At 41.0% G+C, this 16,966-nt stretch overlaps 1 protein-coding gene and 1 long non-coding RNA gene across 5 annotated transcripts; one reads left to right on the forward strand and one right to left on the reverse strand.

Annotated features, from left to right (window-relative positions):
- Positions 1 to 1,057: 1,057 nt before the first annotated feature.
- Positions 1,058 to 11,500, reverse strand: LOC135606317 (uncharacterized). 2 transcript variants are annotated; one of them, XR_010484768.1, is made up of 4 exons: positions 11,180 to 11,500; positions 9,603 to 9,692; positions 4,766 to 4,869; positions 1,058 to 1,666 (listed from the first exon to the last, which is right to left on the reverse strand). It is a non-coding gene; the product is annotated as an uncharacterized LOC135606317 (long non-coding RNA). The 2 variants fall into 2 exon arrangements; XR_010484767.1 differs by having other exon boundaries at positions 9,603 to 9,747.
- A 633-nt stretch (positions 11,501 to 12,133) lies between these two features.
- LOC135606318 (abscisic acid 8'-hydroxylase 4-like) lies at positions 12,134 to 16,582 on the forward strand. Of its 3 annotated transcripts, XR_010484769.1 has the most exons (11): positions 12,134 to 12,561; positions 13,153 to 13,474; positions 13,571 to 13,720; positions 13,803 to 13,971; positions 14,058 to 14,137; positions 14,231 to 14,314; positions 14,641 to 14,719; positions 15,170 to 15,276; positions 15,555 to 15,673; positions 15,926 to 16,109; positions 16,476 to 16,582. XR_010484769.1 is itself a non-coding variant. In XM_065097369.1 (10 exons), exons 1-10 carry the CDS (start codon positions 12,311 to 12,313, stop codon positions 16,038 to 16,040), a joined length of 1,476 nt encoding a protein of 491 aa, XP_064953441.1. In that variant the 5' UTR covers positions 12,134 to 12,310; the 3' UTR covers positions 16,041 to 16,218. The 3 variants fall into 3 exon arrangements, 1 of the variants encoding a protein (XP_064953441.1); XM_065097369.1 differs by lacking the exon at positions 16,476 to 16,582 and having other exon boundaries at positions 15,926 to 16,218; XR_010484770.1 differs by lacking the exons at positions 15,926 to 16,109; positions 16,476 to 16,582 and having other exon boundaries at positions 14,231 to 14,411; positions 15,555 to 15,586.
- The last annotated feature ends 384 nt before the right edge of the window (positions 16,583 to 16,966 follow it).

Here is a 16,966-nt window from a genome sequence, read left to right on the forward strand (position 1 = left end):
ACATACACACACACTTATTCCCAAATTCAATAACCAAACATAGACAAAATATCAACACACACACACTCTCTCTCTCTCTCTCTCTCTCTCTCTCTCTCTTATTCCCAAATTCAATAACCAAACATAGACAAAATATCAAGACACATACACACACACACTTATTCCCAAATTCAATAACCAAACATAGACAAAATATCAACACACACTTATTCCCAAATTCAATAACCAAACATAGACAAAATATCAACACACACACACACTCTCTCTCTCTCTCTCTCTCTCTCTCTCTCTTATTCCCAAATTCAATAACCAAACATAGACAAAATATCAAGACACATACACACACACTTATTCCCAAATTCAATAACCAAACATAGACAAAATATCAACACACACACACTCTCTCTCTCTCTCTCTCTCTCTCTCTCTCTCTCTCTCTCTCTTATTCCCAAATTCAATAACCAAACATAGACAAAATATCAAGACACATACACACACACACTTATTCCCAAATTCAATAACCAAACATAGACAAAATATCAACACACACTTATTCCCAAATTCAATAACCAAACATAGACAAAATATCAACACACACACACACACTCTCTCTCTCTCTCTCTCTCTCTCTCTTATTCCCAAATTCAATAACCAAACATAGACAAAATATCAAGACACATACACACACACTTATTCCCAAATTCAATAACCAAACATAGACAAAATATCAACACACACACACTCTCTCTCTCTCTCGCTCTCTTATTCCCAAATTCAATAACCAAACATAGACAAAATATCAAGACAGATACACACACACACTTATTCCCAAATTCAATAACCAAACATAGACAAAATATCAACACACTTATTCCCAAATTCAATAACCAAACATAGACAAAATATCAACACACACACACACACTTTCTCTCTCTCTCTCTCTCTCTTATTCCCAAATTCAATAACCAAACATAGACAAAATATCAAGACACATACACACACACACTTATTCCTAAATTCAATAACCAAACATAGACAAAATATCAACACACACACATGTGACAAGTATGCTCAATTAGATATATTTTTGTTTTTCTCCTCCTTTTTTTCTTTAGTACTAACATCATGAAGATCGTCAGTCAAACATAGACAAAATATCAACACACACACACGTGATAAGTATGCTCAATTAGATATATTTTTGTTTTTCTCCCTTTTTTATTCTTTAGTACTAACATCACGAAGATCATCAATCACCACCTTCCTCATAATTACTATTCCACATGTCAACGCTATCATCATTTGTTCTTCCACCGTGCCCATGTGAAGTGAATTTACTGTCTGGCTGTGTCTCTGCATCACTATCCTTTCCAAGCAAATCAACATTATCCTAATTAGCAAATTCCATCATGATCGTTGAGGTCAAAATCTCCTGCAGTATCTTTCCATCAGAATATGCCTGGATTCCATGTCATCAATCTCCCCTCTTCTTCACTATCATCACTTGCAAGCGACAAAAGATCATCTGTGCCCAAATCACTTCGTGCGGCCTTTCTCATTAAGACTTTGGCTTTCTCATTAAGACTTTGGCTTCTTCAATGTGCATGTTCTGCTCATGTAGAATCAAAGGAAGGCATCTTCTGGGACGCAATTCATCCCCTGCTAGCTGTAGAATCTCATCGCCAATTAGATGATGCTCATGTCGATTTACAAAAAAGCAAAAGTTCAGCTTGGTTGCTTGAATTTCAATGTCCGTGCAATAAATGTATAAAACTCATACAATTATATGAGACATAAGAACCACAAAAGATAGGCAAATTAAAGGATCAACACAAAAGGTTGAAACCTGAAAGTACTTAGTAGCTAATGGTGGGCATTGATCACCCTGCTGTCACAGTATGTGTTACCAACCAACACATGTCCCCAGGCTAGAGCAACAGTTCTGGCAAAAATATAGTATATCTAGCCTGGTAATTGAATAAAAATGTTTGAGTTCAATTATTGAGTTGAATTTAAATAATAAGCCACAGCTAATTTGTGTTATTCATAAATAACAAGCTAAGAGAACTTCGCCTATTAATCAAAGTGACAACTGATTTATCTGGGTGGAGGGCAATGGTTTCAATCTAAGTTGATAATCATTTGGCTTGAGTGGACCAAGCCAAATTAGATATGATTTTTTATTAATTAGTTACAACTGAATCTGAACTATATCTAATAAGTTCAACAAGACAAGATTTAACCATGGAGACTTGGCTAGATTTATGAATGACAAAGACAATAGGGGTAATGACATGTATGTTTAGGCTATCTTGAATGGTACTAATATTTTCTAGGTTCAAGATTGATTATGAATGTGACACCTTTTGCAGGCATATATTATGGTATGTATTAGTTTAGTAGTCTATTCAGTCTGGCTACACTCTGACCTTGCCAATGCATGTTAAAAGTTGGCATATTCTAGAAGTAGTCTCTTTGGGCTCTCACAGAGGATAAGTGTGTTGCATAGCCCAAGGTGATTAAATATCGATTCTGAACCTTGTTATAGAGATAAATGTGGCCGAAATCATTGGGACTTCTGTGATACCCATTTGATATGTTACTTCTTGTGTTTTTAGATACTAAATGTACTCAAAATATAGTAGAATCTAGTTGAACTTGATTGTCCTAACAACTGTTTTATAAATTTTATAATAAAAAAAAACAACTGTTGTCTAAATCTTTAACAATGGTGAACTCAAAAAGGTGACACTGATTTCTGCAATAATTCTGAAAATAATTTAACATATGCGTAGGCAAATATGAATTCTGGCCTTGCATTCCATAGGGTGCTTGGTCCTTAATTGCACTGGCGCAATAAAATTTAGTGGTATTTGAGCTGTAACTATGATATAGTGGTAATGAAAACTATGCTATATAAAGAGGTAGATATAAGAAATTTAAGAAGCACTTGTTTGCATTTGAAGATTTATTCTTCTTGTATCTTTAATCTTTATATTTTGTTTAGAGGTCAAAGAGAAAAAGAATGCCATCAGTAGAGAAGACATAATCCCTCAGGTTCTCATCAGGGTTAGAGCTCAGGTGAGTAAAAAATTAAAATATTCAATAATCAACTTGTAAAAAATATAACACAAAACAGGTAATATGCAAGCACTGAATAAATTACATGTTGCACCATCAGGAGAGAAGAGATATCCCTCAGCTTCTCATCAGGGTTATAGATCAGTTGGCTAAACAAAGAGGCAAAATACTCAGCAATCAACTAATTAAGTATACAATAGAGAACAAGTTAGATGCAAGCACTCTAATAAATACAATGCTGAAAAGGACTTTAGGTAGCCATTCTTTGTGGCTAGCAAGGACATAAAATTGTTTGAATACCAAAAGATAAAGCCTCAATGAGACAGAAAGTCTAATACGGTGCCCTCACCAAGCTCCACCAAAACACACAGATAATGCTGGATGCGGAACCCAAAAGTCAGCATCCGGGAAAGCTTATGCCATGATACAAGATGCGGATCAAATATCTATCACATATTTGCCATGCATTATTAATATCTTTGACATATGTTCGTAATCTAATAAACGCTTCTAAATATGCATGCCTTAAGAAAAACCTCAATATACTACAACAACTAACTTAAGATGATAACTTGACCGAATGCCTATAACTAAAACATGTAAAAATACATATAAAAATGACTACCAAATATATTGCCATACCACTTTAGATGGTACAATATAATTCAAAATTTAAGGAAAACATCATTATCACATAGAAATTGTTTATGATGTTATAAGATAACACCACAAGATCAATGCAAACCAATAGTTCATATTTTTTCAATTTCCAAGGGATAATATAACAAGAAACCAATTCCAAAAACTTGATCATTAGCAGAGTGCTATAATAGGTTCCAATGATAAGCATCAGCTTCACAATCAGCTTCATTATATGAATAAATTTCAGTTCATATTCATCTTCACAAAGGAAATCAAATTAAGGTCAAACATGACAACGTATTGTAAATCAATCTATTATAAAGTTTAACCCCATACTAGATATCTACCTACATCAACATGAACACTACATGGTCCTCAAATTTATTGGAGGCAAAAAGCTTGCTAAATTGATTGAGCATACAACAAGAAAAAAAGAAAGATTAAAACATGTCTTCAGCAAACAAATGAAAAATAAATAACATATTCTAGATTGAATGAACAAAAACATCGAATGGTAGCAAAAGAGATAACTGAAAATAAGACGAGCATAAATGACAAAAGAAAGTTTATAGAAATGGCGGAAAATTAAAGAAATAGATTGAAACATAGGAGCCAGACAGAAACATGAGAATGGCAACACAAACAAGAGGCATCTCTATCTCTTGAAATGATCAGCTTATATTGGAGACCGATCCAACTCCTAGTGGGAGTTAACTAATGAGAAGCCTTTTAGCTGTCTCCCATTGAAATAAATGTACACTTTTAAATAAACAATATGTGCATCTCTTTGTTTCTTCCTTTAACCTTGAGGATATTTTTTGTTGCTTATAGCATTTGAAAATGTCTAACAAACTGTTCAAGATTCTCCATAATTCAAAAAAATATATTTCCTCATATTCCAGATTCCTTTAAGTTATAAAGGCTCATGTTCATAATGCATATACAAGGAAAATCAAGGTTTCAAATGTCAGCTTGGCACCGATTATGATAATAGGTTGGACAAAAATGGAACCAATAGACTGGGTGATATATGAAACTGTACCGCTCTGTCACGGACTTAGCTGGTTTTGCCTAAGTCGTGCGGCACCCTTGTGTATCCGTCCGCAAAGGTCAACCTCCTCGAATCCTCCCATGGTCCCTTAGGATCTACAAAAGAGAAAACGGGTTAGAGAAAATACCTCACTCGGGATCCACAAGCAAACATTCCAGGAAATACTTCATAGATAATGCAAATTACAAACAAACTTTACAAGCTCTGAACGGTTACATAACAAAGGGTCAAAATGGTCCATTACAGACCGAATATCTCTCACAAGTGTCTACATGACACGACTTTTATTTACAAGCCTAAGAAGACCACCAAACCCAACTAAAATGGGGTTGTTAAGCCTTCGACCGTTCCTCTACATGCTGTGCAAAGCATGAACAAACAGAAAGACACGGACATACATAAGTACTACATCAAACATCCTGTTTAGAACTTTGTCCGTGACATTCTCCCCCACTTATTCCTTCGACGTCCTCGTCGAAGCCTTTGCCGATACTGCAACTCCTCGCCTTTGCTGAGTCTTCAATCTTCTGCTCCAGCTACAATGCGCCTCTTGGCTCCTAGCTGCTCTTCGTTGCTATTTTTGAGTAGTCGAACCTTTGATCCGCCATGCTGCTTCAACTCGCCAATGACTCTGACTCTAGTGTGGGGTTGGCTGAGTTGTGTTGATCCCTGTTGGTTCCTACGGATCCTCCAGATGAAGGAAAAGACCATCCTTACTATGCGCCAGTCTCTCGAATGCCTCATGTTGCTTGAATTGGGTGGATGCTTATTGGAGCTTTAACGAGCATCGCCTCGCAAACTTTTGAAGTTTTAGGTCATTCCTCCACAAAATTTGCCAATTGACTCTTCTTTCACTTAGTTGTCACTTCCAAGTAGATTCGCATTACTTCCGCTTTCGATTGGCATTCTGTTGGGAAATGAAGCGGATCTACTCTTAGTAGCACCGATCACCATTGGTGAGGATTTGACAACTATTATCTTCTAATATCTTCGAAGGGTCTTTGAACCTGTGTAGAGCTCCTCTTGCTGGATAGATAAGAGAATTGGGGTACTCAGTTTCGCCCATTCTCTTAAGAGTTGGGAAGGCAAAGGTTACTTGACTTCGCCCGCCTTCTCGAGGTTGTACTCCATGTATCGAGTTGGTTACTGGCCTTCGCCTGCTCTTTGCTCACACTTCTGAAGCACTTACGTTGAGTTAGTTACTGTGATTCACCTTCTCAATGCCATCAAACTTATGGAATGCAAGAAGTTTTCACCCCAACTTTGAGTAATTCTCTAATAGATTTGGTCGCCTCTGGGATTGTACCGTCTTCTCCATCAACCCTGTCGCCTACTCCACTGAGTAGCAAAGGTACAGTACCGCGTACTACCTGCTTCGTTCCTTGGTTGTGCACTCTTGCATGACCCGAAGTCCTTCACTTTCGGCTATCTTGGTGAGAAGCTCGTTGACACTGGTCTTACGAAGTTCCTTGGCCTCTGTCCTTCAGTCTTGTCTCGGTACTTGGAGTTTACCTCTGCATGCTCCACCACCTCGGCCCCTTTCACGACCAAGCACTCTCCCTCCATGAGAGCAAGGGATCAATGACTTTCACGAAAGTCCCGCCTCTGCGGTACCATGGCGTTGTCATGCCTATGGCTCTACTATCCGTCGCCTCGCATCTGCATCCATTTTCTTCACGATCAGTAGATATGTCTCTGTGGCACTCCTCCGAGTCCACCTCCATTCTAACTGATGCTTGATTTTGGGTAGCTAAGTCCCTCTGGACTCATCGTCGCTTCCTCGCCCCTTTCGACCCTCTGCTTCAACACCTCTGTGTTCTTCAAGTAGCTCCCTTTGGTCGATAGAAAGACAGACTGCAACTCCCATGCATGGCCTCTACCATCACGTTGTAGGGTTTGCACCGATTCTGTTCTCCTTAGCTTCCTTAGTAGCAACGTTCGCTTACTCGACCTTGTCCTCTGACTTGTCGGGCTCCCTTAAGCGAATATGGGCTCTGGAGCAGTCCAACTCTCCAGCTGCTTCGATCATACCTCTGCATGACCAAGTCCCTCCCATGGGACTTACTGGTACTTGCATTCGAACTTTTCCCTTGGTGGAACACAGCCCCAATATGCTGATGACTAAGGCTTTTATTCAATGCAAAATTCGAAGCATGCACGGAAGACCCGCCTCTGTGGTACCATGGCCTTCACTCCCTGAATCCATAGCCCTTCTTGTCGTCGTGTTGTTCACCGAAGTGGAGCTTCCAGTAGCTCCCGATCATACCTCCGTATGATACAGTCCCTCACGGGACTGTCATATGTATCGCATTGCCACGAACTGTTCCACCACGATCCGTTGCACCATGTCGCCTCCTGGTGATATCTCTATTGCATTCTGATCCTTGTGGGATGAACTCGAATTGTAATCCCTCCATGTATGGCCTTTGCCAATACATTGTAGGGTCTCTTTCACCTTCGATTTTATTCGCTCCTTTGGCAATCGACCTTCATCCACCCGCTCTTGGGTCACACCTAGATGTAGCACCGCTCTAGGATAGTCCGTCGCCTAGTAACTCCCGAAGTCCATCGACTTCGCTGAAAGTGGTGCACCATTATATGGATCCTGGGCCTCTGCCCCTACCAGCACAATCTCCGCTGCGCATCGCTTCCTTCATGGCAACTTGACTGGCAACACTGCAGCATATTCTTCAAGAGTACCCGCCTCCGTGTCCTCTTGCCCCGTGCCAAGGCTTTTTAAACCCAACTTCGTCTCCGCAAGTTGAGTTGCCTTATCCATCAAATGCTTCTCCGAGATAAGGTGCATGTGCCTAGAAGCTCCCTTCGTCTTTGGCACCATGCAAGATGAGTCTGCTCCGTCAGAATGAAGGACCCATGGAACAACATGATCCTGCTCTTGCCTCTGTAAGAGTTCATGTTCTTGACCTCTGTCCAAGGAAAGCATTGTACCTCCGCTCTATGTTCTATCTTCTATGCTGGCTCCCTTCATGCAGCTTTGGTACTTCGCCAAGTTACACCCAAGTTGCTTCGCTCCTCGTTTTTGTATTGAGTTGATGGTGGCCCTCGCGCCCACCATTCTACAGGTCAGCTCTCCCTCGAGTCCAATCTCCATATCGACTCCAAGTGTGTCTTCATTTGTGTTGTTTTGGGTCGCTCCCCCACTTGATCTCGCAATGCATCCACCAATGCATTCACTCAAGCGAGATCATGCGACGACTCCTCACCGCTTGCTTGGTCCATTGAGCTTTGTGGAGTTGTTGTTTGTTGAGGTACTCCTCAACATGTGCGATCTGTTGCATATGATTCTCCCTCTGGAGAAACCGGGATCTATCCCTCCTGGATAACTGTCCCGTTGGAGCAACATCTCTCTTCGCTTCTTTCTCTCTGAAGGTTTTGAAGACCACTATCCCCTTCGGACTACTCCGATTTGTTGAACAAATTGTGCATTGTTTTGCCTCCTACAAACGTACTTGCTAGATTGCGACTCCACGTCAATACAGCCCCCGCTGCACCACTCAAAACCTAGCAACATGCTGAACTCGCTGCCAAGGTTCGCAATACCGTACCGTACCGATATTTCGACCTGGGCTCAGTACCGGTACGGTACGGTGTACCGTGCACTGTAGCACTGCTACAGTGCGCTACAGTGTTACTACAGTGCGGACCGGTACCGGGCGGTCCGCGTACCGCTGGCCTGTCGGACCAGTACGTACCGCCCGTACCGGGCGGTACGATTCGGTATGGCAGACATTACTCGCTGCACACTTCAACCTCCTACAGACGTATCATTCACATGCCGAAGAGAAAGTTTCAATGCTCTATGGCGCCGAGTTTCGGTCGCCTTGGGTTGGTCGCGAACATTCCATCGTCCGCATACAAGCCCATGCATGAGTATCGAATTCTTCAAGTTAGCAATTCCCCTCACCTCTGTGAGTTTTGCATAACTCTTTCGGTCGCTGAGCAACTCATTCCACCTTGCATGGTCTCATCCTTTACGAAGCGCCTCGCTTGCCTTGAGCACCATCAAGTATAGTTATCAACGTTGAGCCGTAGCTCAAACTCAGCCATCCCAACCTTTATGCGCTCCGCATTCTTCCAAGCTTGCTTGTTCTCGTGGTGCCTCTTGCACAAGGGGTTGGCCATTCCTCCGAATGCCAATCTCAGATGTCCGCTCCTTCAAGCGACTCCTTTTCCCTACATATCAATGCCCGTTTTCCCCCAAACGATCGCGCGTGTGCTGACTGCCCTCAACGCAGCCCCGCTAGGTCCCCCACGTTTGCATGCCAAGTGTTTCTATGAGTGTGTGTCCCGCTCTGATACCATCTGTCACGGACTTAGCTGGTTTTGCTTAAGTCGTGCGGCACCCTTACGTGTCCGTCCGTAAAGGTCAGCCTCCCCGAATCCTCCCATGGTCCCTTAGAACCTACAAAAGAGAAAACGAATTAGAGAAAATGCCTCACTCGGGATCCACAAGCAAACATTCCAGGAAACACTTCATAGACAATGCAAATTACAAACAGACTTTACAAGCTCTGAACGGTTACACAACAAATGGTCAAAATGGTCCATTACAGACCGAATATCTCTCACAAGTGTCTACATGACACGACCTTTATTTACAAGCCTAAGAAGGCCACCAAACCCAACTAAAATGGAGTTGTTAAGCCTTCGACCGTTCCTCTACATGCTGTGCAAAGTATGAACAAACAGAAAGACATGGACATACATAAGTACTACATCAAACATCCTGTTTAGAACTTTGTCCGTGACAGCCCACCAATATCATCAGAAGGAATAATAAAAAAATTTGAAACCAACTGGTACTGACCTATTAGCTTGGCACTGGCCTGGCCCTTCCTTGAAGAAGGTTTTAGAAATACAGGTAAGAACATGATCTGGCACATATTTTCAGTTCTTCCTAATATTTCAAGAAAGCACCAGTATTATTCTATAAGCATCAGCATAGTTTTTCTCTGTGAACAAAGCAGAACAAAAACACTCAAAACTTTATAAAAGCTCTTACCAACTATCTATTGCAAAATTTAGGACTTCATAGCCTTCTCTTTCTAACACCATTCTAGCAAATAGAAAACTTATATTTTATAATATATGCAGCATTAAAAGTCATATAGGCTTATCTTAATTCTGAACCATCACAACCATTAAAAGTCCAGATCAAGTGATACCGCACAAAGCAAGTTGGTACACATTTCAAAACCTATAAGCAATTATCTTCTTCATCAATGAATAAGACTAGGGGATCATTCCTTGTCCTCCATGGGACCATGTCAGCCACGTACAGAATCATGAGACAAGAACAGAATTTGCTTATTTAGATGGTAACTGTGACTCTCATTTTTATCTAAGGTGCTTACATACTGTCACCTCCTTATATGTGTTATCAGCACTAGCCATGTTCAAGCAGAAGGTGTAAAACCATGGCAAAAACCAGTGTTCGCAGCAACCATCAGCTGTTATGGTAGGTGCTAACCAAATGTGCTACTCTAATTTGTTAGAAGTTGCGGTGTCCAATGTGCTACCCTAATTTGTTAGAAGTTCTAGCGTCCAATCAGTTTCAATTTAGTGACTATTACAGTATGCTGATGCTTTAATATCATTATAAAAGCAAGGTTCATATTCTACATGTTGAAAACAACCTCCTGTTAAATATAAATGCAAACCAAGAGTTAGTTTCATAACCATGAATATAATTACTAAGAACACAGTCGATGGAGAAAAGGAATATGCCACTAATATAAGGTTGTCGTCCATGTAAATTTCTCAAGAAGGAGAGTATGTCATCCTCATAAAAATTTAATTAGGTCACCGCATGAAATTTCTAATCCAAAAATAAAACTCAATGATTTTATGAGTTTCAGAGTGACCGAAAACAAATCGTTTAGGTTTGTTGTGTCCGACAGAGAAGGTTAATTTGCAAGTTGTACATTATTGAGACAATTTGAACCCCTTTGTGGATACACACTTGAACATCTGACAACATGCATGATTGACTCATAAATCTAGCTTCTAATTGCTGTAGACATCGTTTAAATTTGCAATTTCACAAACGACCACAGAAAGTACCGCGAACTAGTACTAGAACAGCTTTAGAAGACAAGTACAATCGAATAATCATAATCTTTCTACCTATGCAAGATAAATGTGGTAGATCCAAACGAGTCAAGACATGTTTGAGGTCATCGTATGAGGGAAGCCCCGCAGTAATTTTTCAAGCGACTGTTACCGATTCAACCAACGTTGAGAAAGCGAAGGAAATATAATCGAATTTATATTCAGCGACCTAAATAGAGCAACCTAGGAGACGATCTTGCCTACCAATCTTGCAAACCGTAATTTTCTCGCAAAGAAAAGATCCAAACAACGAAACAAATAGGACCAACGAACCTGATTCATCAGATATATGACATATCAGATCACCGCTCTTCCACGTCCAACGTTTTCTTGGAAAAAGAACATCCAAACGACGGAGCCAAAAGAGAGCGCAAGCATCAAGAACTAGAGAAGGCTATTTTTTGTTTTGTTTTTGGAGAAATGGATACCACGAAGGAAGAGTCATTGGAACAGACACGATGATGAATCCGCCGTCGCCGATGCAGAAGACCCTCATCCACCATTCGGCCATCGCAATCCAACTTTTCTAGGGTTAGGGTTTGTGATGGGGGGAACGGGAAAGAACCGTCGACGTTGAGGGAGAGGAATTTTGAGTTTTTGCACATTAGTCCCCAGAATCTGCTATTTTCTTTATAGGATTTCTCACATTCTTTTATTTGTATACAAGTAATTATTATTATTATTATTATCACAGTCGTATCTCCTGCCCACGGCCGCGTTGACTCCAAGTATCATGGCATCCCTACCTCCAACGTAGGACGTTGACTGTAATGATCATGGCGTCCCTACCATCCAACGTAGGACGTTGACTCTAATGATCATGGCATCCCTACCTCCAACGTAGGACGAACTTTGGACATGACAAAATGGTCATCTAATCTAATCTAATGGGGAGTATTATGCAGCACACCACCAACTAGTCCTGTGGAGTCGTAAAGGATTCGATCGGTGAATAGCAAGCACAACAAGGAGGCTCCTCCGTCCGTTGTGCTTACCGTGGGACTCTACTGTTGTTTGCATTATTATTATTATTATTATTATGGATTTGACCCTTCCCAACATCATCGTCGCTTTTACTCAATTCAATTATTTTTGTACTGACACAATCTTCGAACGGAATGTGAGTCACCCACCTCCGGACTTGGGTTCTTACAGTGCCGAGACATTTGTGAGGATTTGAGATGATTTGGATGGGAGTGAACGAACCCAAAAGCAAAATGATAGAAGATCCGACCTGTCGTCACGTTATCTCGAGTGGGGTACTTCCTGCGCAAAGAAGTTGCCATCTTACATCATGATGTATTCCACTTCCCACTTCTTGCGCTGGTGGTGGTCGTGGTGGTGGTGGCTGCCTCTGAGGTTGCTTTTCAGGGCGAGCCATCGGCAGAGGGAAACGGCCGGAAGATGGCGAGCCACCTGTCTCTCGCTCTCAGCCATCTTCTTCGTTCTCCCTTTTTCTTGCTCCTCTCCCTCTCTCTGCTCACGTACCTGGTCGTCCGAGCGTTGAGGGTGACAGGAAACTCCCGGAGGGCGATAGTGGCGGCCTCTCCTCCGGGGACCACTGGACTTCCTCTGATCGGAGAGACACCGGCATTCCTAGCGGCCAACCACAGCGGCAGGGGTGTTTACGACTTCGTCAGGGCACGCCATCTACGGTGATCTCCAATACCTCGAAATCACATCGAGCTTGGTGTTATTCTTTCATCTCATAGTTGCAGAGCATCACCACGGTATATGATTTTTCCAGAAAGCATAGAAGAGAAGCAGCTATTATTATTCTGTGGGCCTGCTTCTGCCGATCGAATCTTGGGTCTCTCTTCGGTCCTTGTCACTTTGTTGTTTGATAGCTCGGTGAGATCGCAGAGGAGCTAGTGGGGATTTACAGTTTAACTAAGTGGAAAAACAAAGAGATAAAAAAATGTTCTTCCTTTGCCTCTTTCTTTGTGATTTCGAACACTGTAGGTACTAAATTATTGTAATTCGGCGAAGACATCCATACATGCACCCAAATCTGACTCCCTGATCTAGTTAAACCCACTCATAGGATGCACTATGTTCTGAGATTCTACATGATTTGCCCTTCACTGGTTATTCGCAACTCAATTCTGCTTTGCAGAAACTGCATATTAGCTGCTCCTCATAAGATGCCTCTTTGCAAGATGAGCTGTAGATGCTCTGGGTTTAAGCCACCTATGCCCTGCCTGATAATACTACTAGATTTACGTTTGTGTGTGTTTTCTCCACAGGTACGGAGAGTGTTTCAAAACCAATATACTTGGACGCACCCATGTTTTTGTGTCAAGCATTGTCGCCGTTCGGACACTTCTAGGTCATGAGTCTCCTGATTTCTCAAAGAGGTATATAAGGTCAATAACGGAGCTCGTGGGAGATCAAAGTTTGCTTTGTGCTTCTCATGAGCAACACAAGTTCATCCGTCGCCACATCTCCTGTCTGTTCAAATTAGACTCGATGGATTCAACAGTCAGGAAATTTGATGAATTGGTCATTCATACTTTGCGCGGTTGGGAGCAGAAAGATACTGTCCTGGTGCTTAGTGATGCTATGAAGGTAGCTATCGTCTGGTTTGCGCAATCCACAAACTCTTGAATTATTTAACAAGTTTAATCCTGTGAAACCTTTTCTTTTAATGATTGTTAATTTCAGATTACATTCAATGCGATCTGTAAGATGCTCATAAGCACAGAGGACGAGCACGAGCTAGAAATTCTAAGAAATGATGTTTCTGAAGTAAGCGAAGCGATGCTAGCCTTGCCTTTGAAATTTCCAGGGACTAGATTCTACAGGGGTCTCAAGGTAAGTTTGTTCTTGGAACAACACTTTTGAGAATAAGAAAGAGGTATATTATTAACGTGAGAGGTATGAATTGATGAGGCAGGCCAGGAGAAGGATAATGAATACACTAAGAAAAATGATAGATTTAAGGAAAAGGGGATCAGAGTGTCATGAAGACTTCTTACAAGGCCTTGTAAGAGATGAATCACACGGTAATGAGCCATTGACCGATGACCAAATCTTGGATAATATCTTGACACTGATAATTGCAGGTGTGCTTGAAACACTTCCTAAGCTTCATGTTGAACAAATGTGTATAAGGAAGATGCGGGAATTCCCTAACTAGTTTTATGTGCAGGTCAGGTAACAACAGCAAGTTCGATAGCTTGGATGGTCAAGTACTTGGATGAGAACCAAGAGGTCCAAGAAAAACTAAGAGTATGTAAAAGATCAATAAGTAGGGAACTAAAGTTGTTTGAAACTGTCTAATGCCGATGTGACTATATATTCTAATGCGGTATTGCTGTACAGGCTTTACACTTGGAGCTAGCATTTACAAATTCTTTGTCACCTCTTGGATCTGAAGTTCTTAATGTTATGCCATATGCTCTTAAGGTGAGCTCACAGCCGCTTCTGAGCTTGCTGGTTGAAGATGCGACACTAGATATCAAAACTTATTCAAGTTATGCTACACAATCAGACAGATTTTCTGGTTCGTAGGTCTTTATGCATTTGCGGTTTTGCCTCAGATACTGTGTCCTACCAATGCGAAGACTCTAAAGCTTTTTAACCATAAGAGAGCTCATACATGAGAATTCATTTTGACATATATATATATATATATATATATATATATATATATGGGATTTTCTAAGCTTATATTCACATTTTATGTAGCCTGGCAAGAATAGCTTTGTGATTTGAATTCACTCGATGTACAGATTGTGAAGGAGACCTTGAGGATGGCAACGATTGTGTCTTGGTTTCCGAGAGTGGCACTGAAGGACTCTGAGATCGGAGGTATGTGGTGGACAAAGGCCCAATAGTAGATATGCTGGCCTGCTGCTAGAACAGAAAGCCTTCTATTGTCAAAATTAAGAGTCAAGGTTAATGAGCTTTATGCAGTTTGTTTTTAAGTCTGCCAGTGAAGCTCTTTGTCCTGGTTCATAATTAAGTCATATGCATATTTATTTGAGAAAGAAGATTAGTAGCTTTCGTAAAGGTATTTGAAGTTCAATTCTTTATCTGCATTTCCAATTTTGACTGTCTCTCTTCTGTGGTTCACTCATCTTGATCGGCACATAGTAGTATCTTACAGTCCTAGGCCTCAAAACCGTGCCTTTTGTGATATTCGTGAAAGGAAAATCTGACTTAAACAGGTCTTAGCTACTGATAAGGTATCATAGCTTTACCGAAAAATATTTGGCTTTTCGTAACACTGATTAGTATCTTTGTGTGTATTCCTAACAGGATTAAGGATTCAGAAAGGGTGGATTGTGAATGTAAATGCAAGGTCTATACACTATGATCCTGTAGTGTATGATGACCCAGTGAAGTTCAATCCATCGAGGTTCGACGTAAGTTACTTGAGCTGGCATCCTATGAATTGCTAACAGGTTTGGTTGCCCGATTAGAACAAACTTTGAAGGTATTAGCTAGTTCATTTGTTGTCCACGTTCACTGATATAGCCAAACAAATGAGACTGGAAAACAAAAAGAACACCCATGGAGGAAGTATCTTGTTGTCCATGACATAGATGCCAACGATCGACCAAGCTATATATGCTCGTTGGTTTTAATTTTTTTCCTTTCCCTTTCATCTTTTTAATATCAGCTATATTTTCCTCTGATACAGGATGACTCCAAGCCCTATAGCTTCTTGGCATTTGGAACAGGAGGGAGGATCTGCGTGGGAATGAACCTAGCCAAGGCTATGATGCTAGTTTTTCTACATCGGCTCGTTACGACATACAGGTGGGTTCCCCCGGAATTATTCTCTCTGTTTTCACCTTACCTTTTGTTCTGATCTAATCTGTTGTTTACTTTTGCGGTTTTCCTTGCATTCTTATCAGAGAATAAAAGCTATAGGATTATAGTTTTGAACTTGTGAGTAGAATTGGCATTAAAAGAAAGGGAAAAAGAAAAATGGATTCGAGACTCTTCATCGTTGACCATAAAAACCTATATTAGGAGATATTTCAAAGCTTGTGGCTTATTGTTGATCAGGTGGAGGGTGACTGATTCGGATTCGAGCTTGCAGAAAGGAGCAATGTTCCCGATGCTGCGAAGCGGGTGTCCTATCACCGTCTCCCGTGTTGTGGTAGAGGCTAAATTACCTTAGCGATGGGGAAGCGTGCCATCTGATGTGGTGCCGGCATGTTAATGTGAAACAGATGCAGTTTATGCCATGGTATGTACCTGATTTCAAATGTATCAGAGGTGCAGTGAGTTATTAAATCTCATCTCATGAATCCTGTGATCATGTTTGATGACGCTCAAATAAGGATCATTTTCCTCTCTCTTTTTTGTCACTCATCAGCATTGTTAAGGTTGATTCTGACATGATCCTTTTGGCTCATCATCATCAGGATCATTTTCCTGTCTTTCCTCGTGCAGCCATATTGTTTTTTCCTTCTGTGCGACACAGGGATTAAGTAATAATCTGTAACGATGAAAGCCAGTAAATAGAAATGGCATCTGTATTCAATCAACACCACAATAAGTAGAAATGAGTGTTCTTTAACATCATCTTTTAATTGGTTTTTCATCGACTCAGGAAAAAGAAGCAACCGAGTCTTACAACCCCCAACCTGCCGCTCGCCGAACACGCCGTGGATTATTGTCGTACGCATTCTGTAAGTCAATTTGTCTGATTGCGTCTCCTCGAGACACGCATAACAACATCATTCGTGCACTTGGTAGGAGGGATTTGATTTTGAGCCAACAGCTTTATTTATGCCAATAGACTTTGATTCTTTCCTAGTACGTACGCATCCTTCTTACATGTCTTGGAAAGGCAACCTCCACGAGAACTATTCATGATCAAGTCAACCCGTTCTGTACGATTGATAACGAGCAAATTTTGTTGATACATCAATAAATAAACGGCGAATTTTCCGGGAAAAGCCATCAGCTGGTCATATTCTCCTTGTACGTGTGGATTCATTCCAAGGAGAAGTCTCAATGGTATCGCTTTGCATCAGAAGATCAATTAATATTCTATATATCATAGAAGCAAGAGGTGGAACCAAGGGGGTGGCTCCGGAT

The sequence above is a fragment of the Musa acuminata genome, chromosome BXJ2-2 (genome assembly GCF_036884655.1).
Source record: "Musa acuminata AAA Group cultivar baxijiao chromosome BXJ2-2, Cavendish_Baxijiao_AAA, whole genome shotgun sequence".
Taxonomy (NCBI): domain Eukaryota; kingdom Viridiplantae; phylum Streptophyta; class Magnoliopsida; order Zingiberales; family Musaceae; genus Musa; species Musa acuminata.

Bases quoted from the DNA above. Each gene is read 5' to 3' on its own strand.
- LOC135606318 (XM_065097369.1), top strand. From the start codon at position 12,311: ATGGCGAGCCACCTGTCTCTCGCTCTCAGCCATCTTCTTCGTTCTCCC. The intron at 13,475-13,570 runs GTAGCTATCGTC...TGTTAATTTCAG, and splicing joins TGCTTAGTGATGCTATGAAG to ATTACATTCAATGCGATCTG. The intron at 13,972-14,057 runs GTGTGCTTGAAA...TTTTATGTGCAG, and splicing joins CTTGACACTGATAATTGCAG to GTCAGGTAACAACAGCAAGT.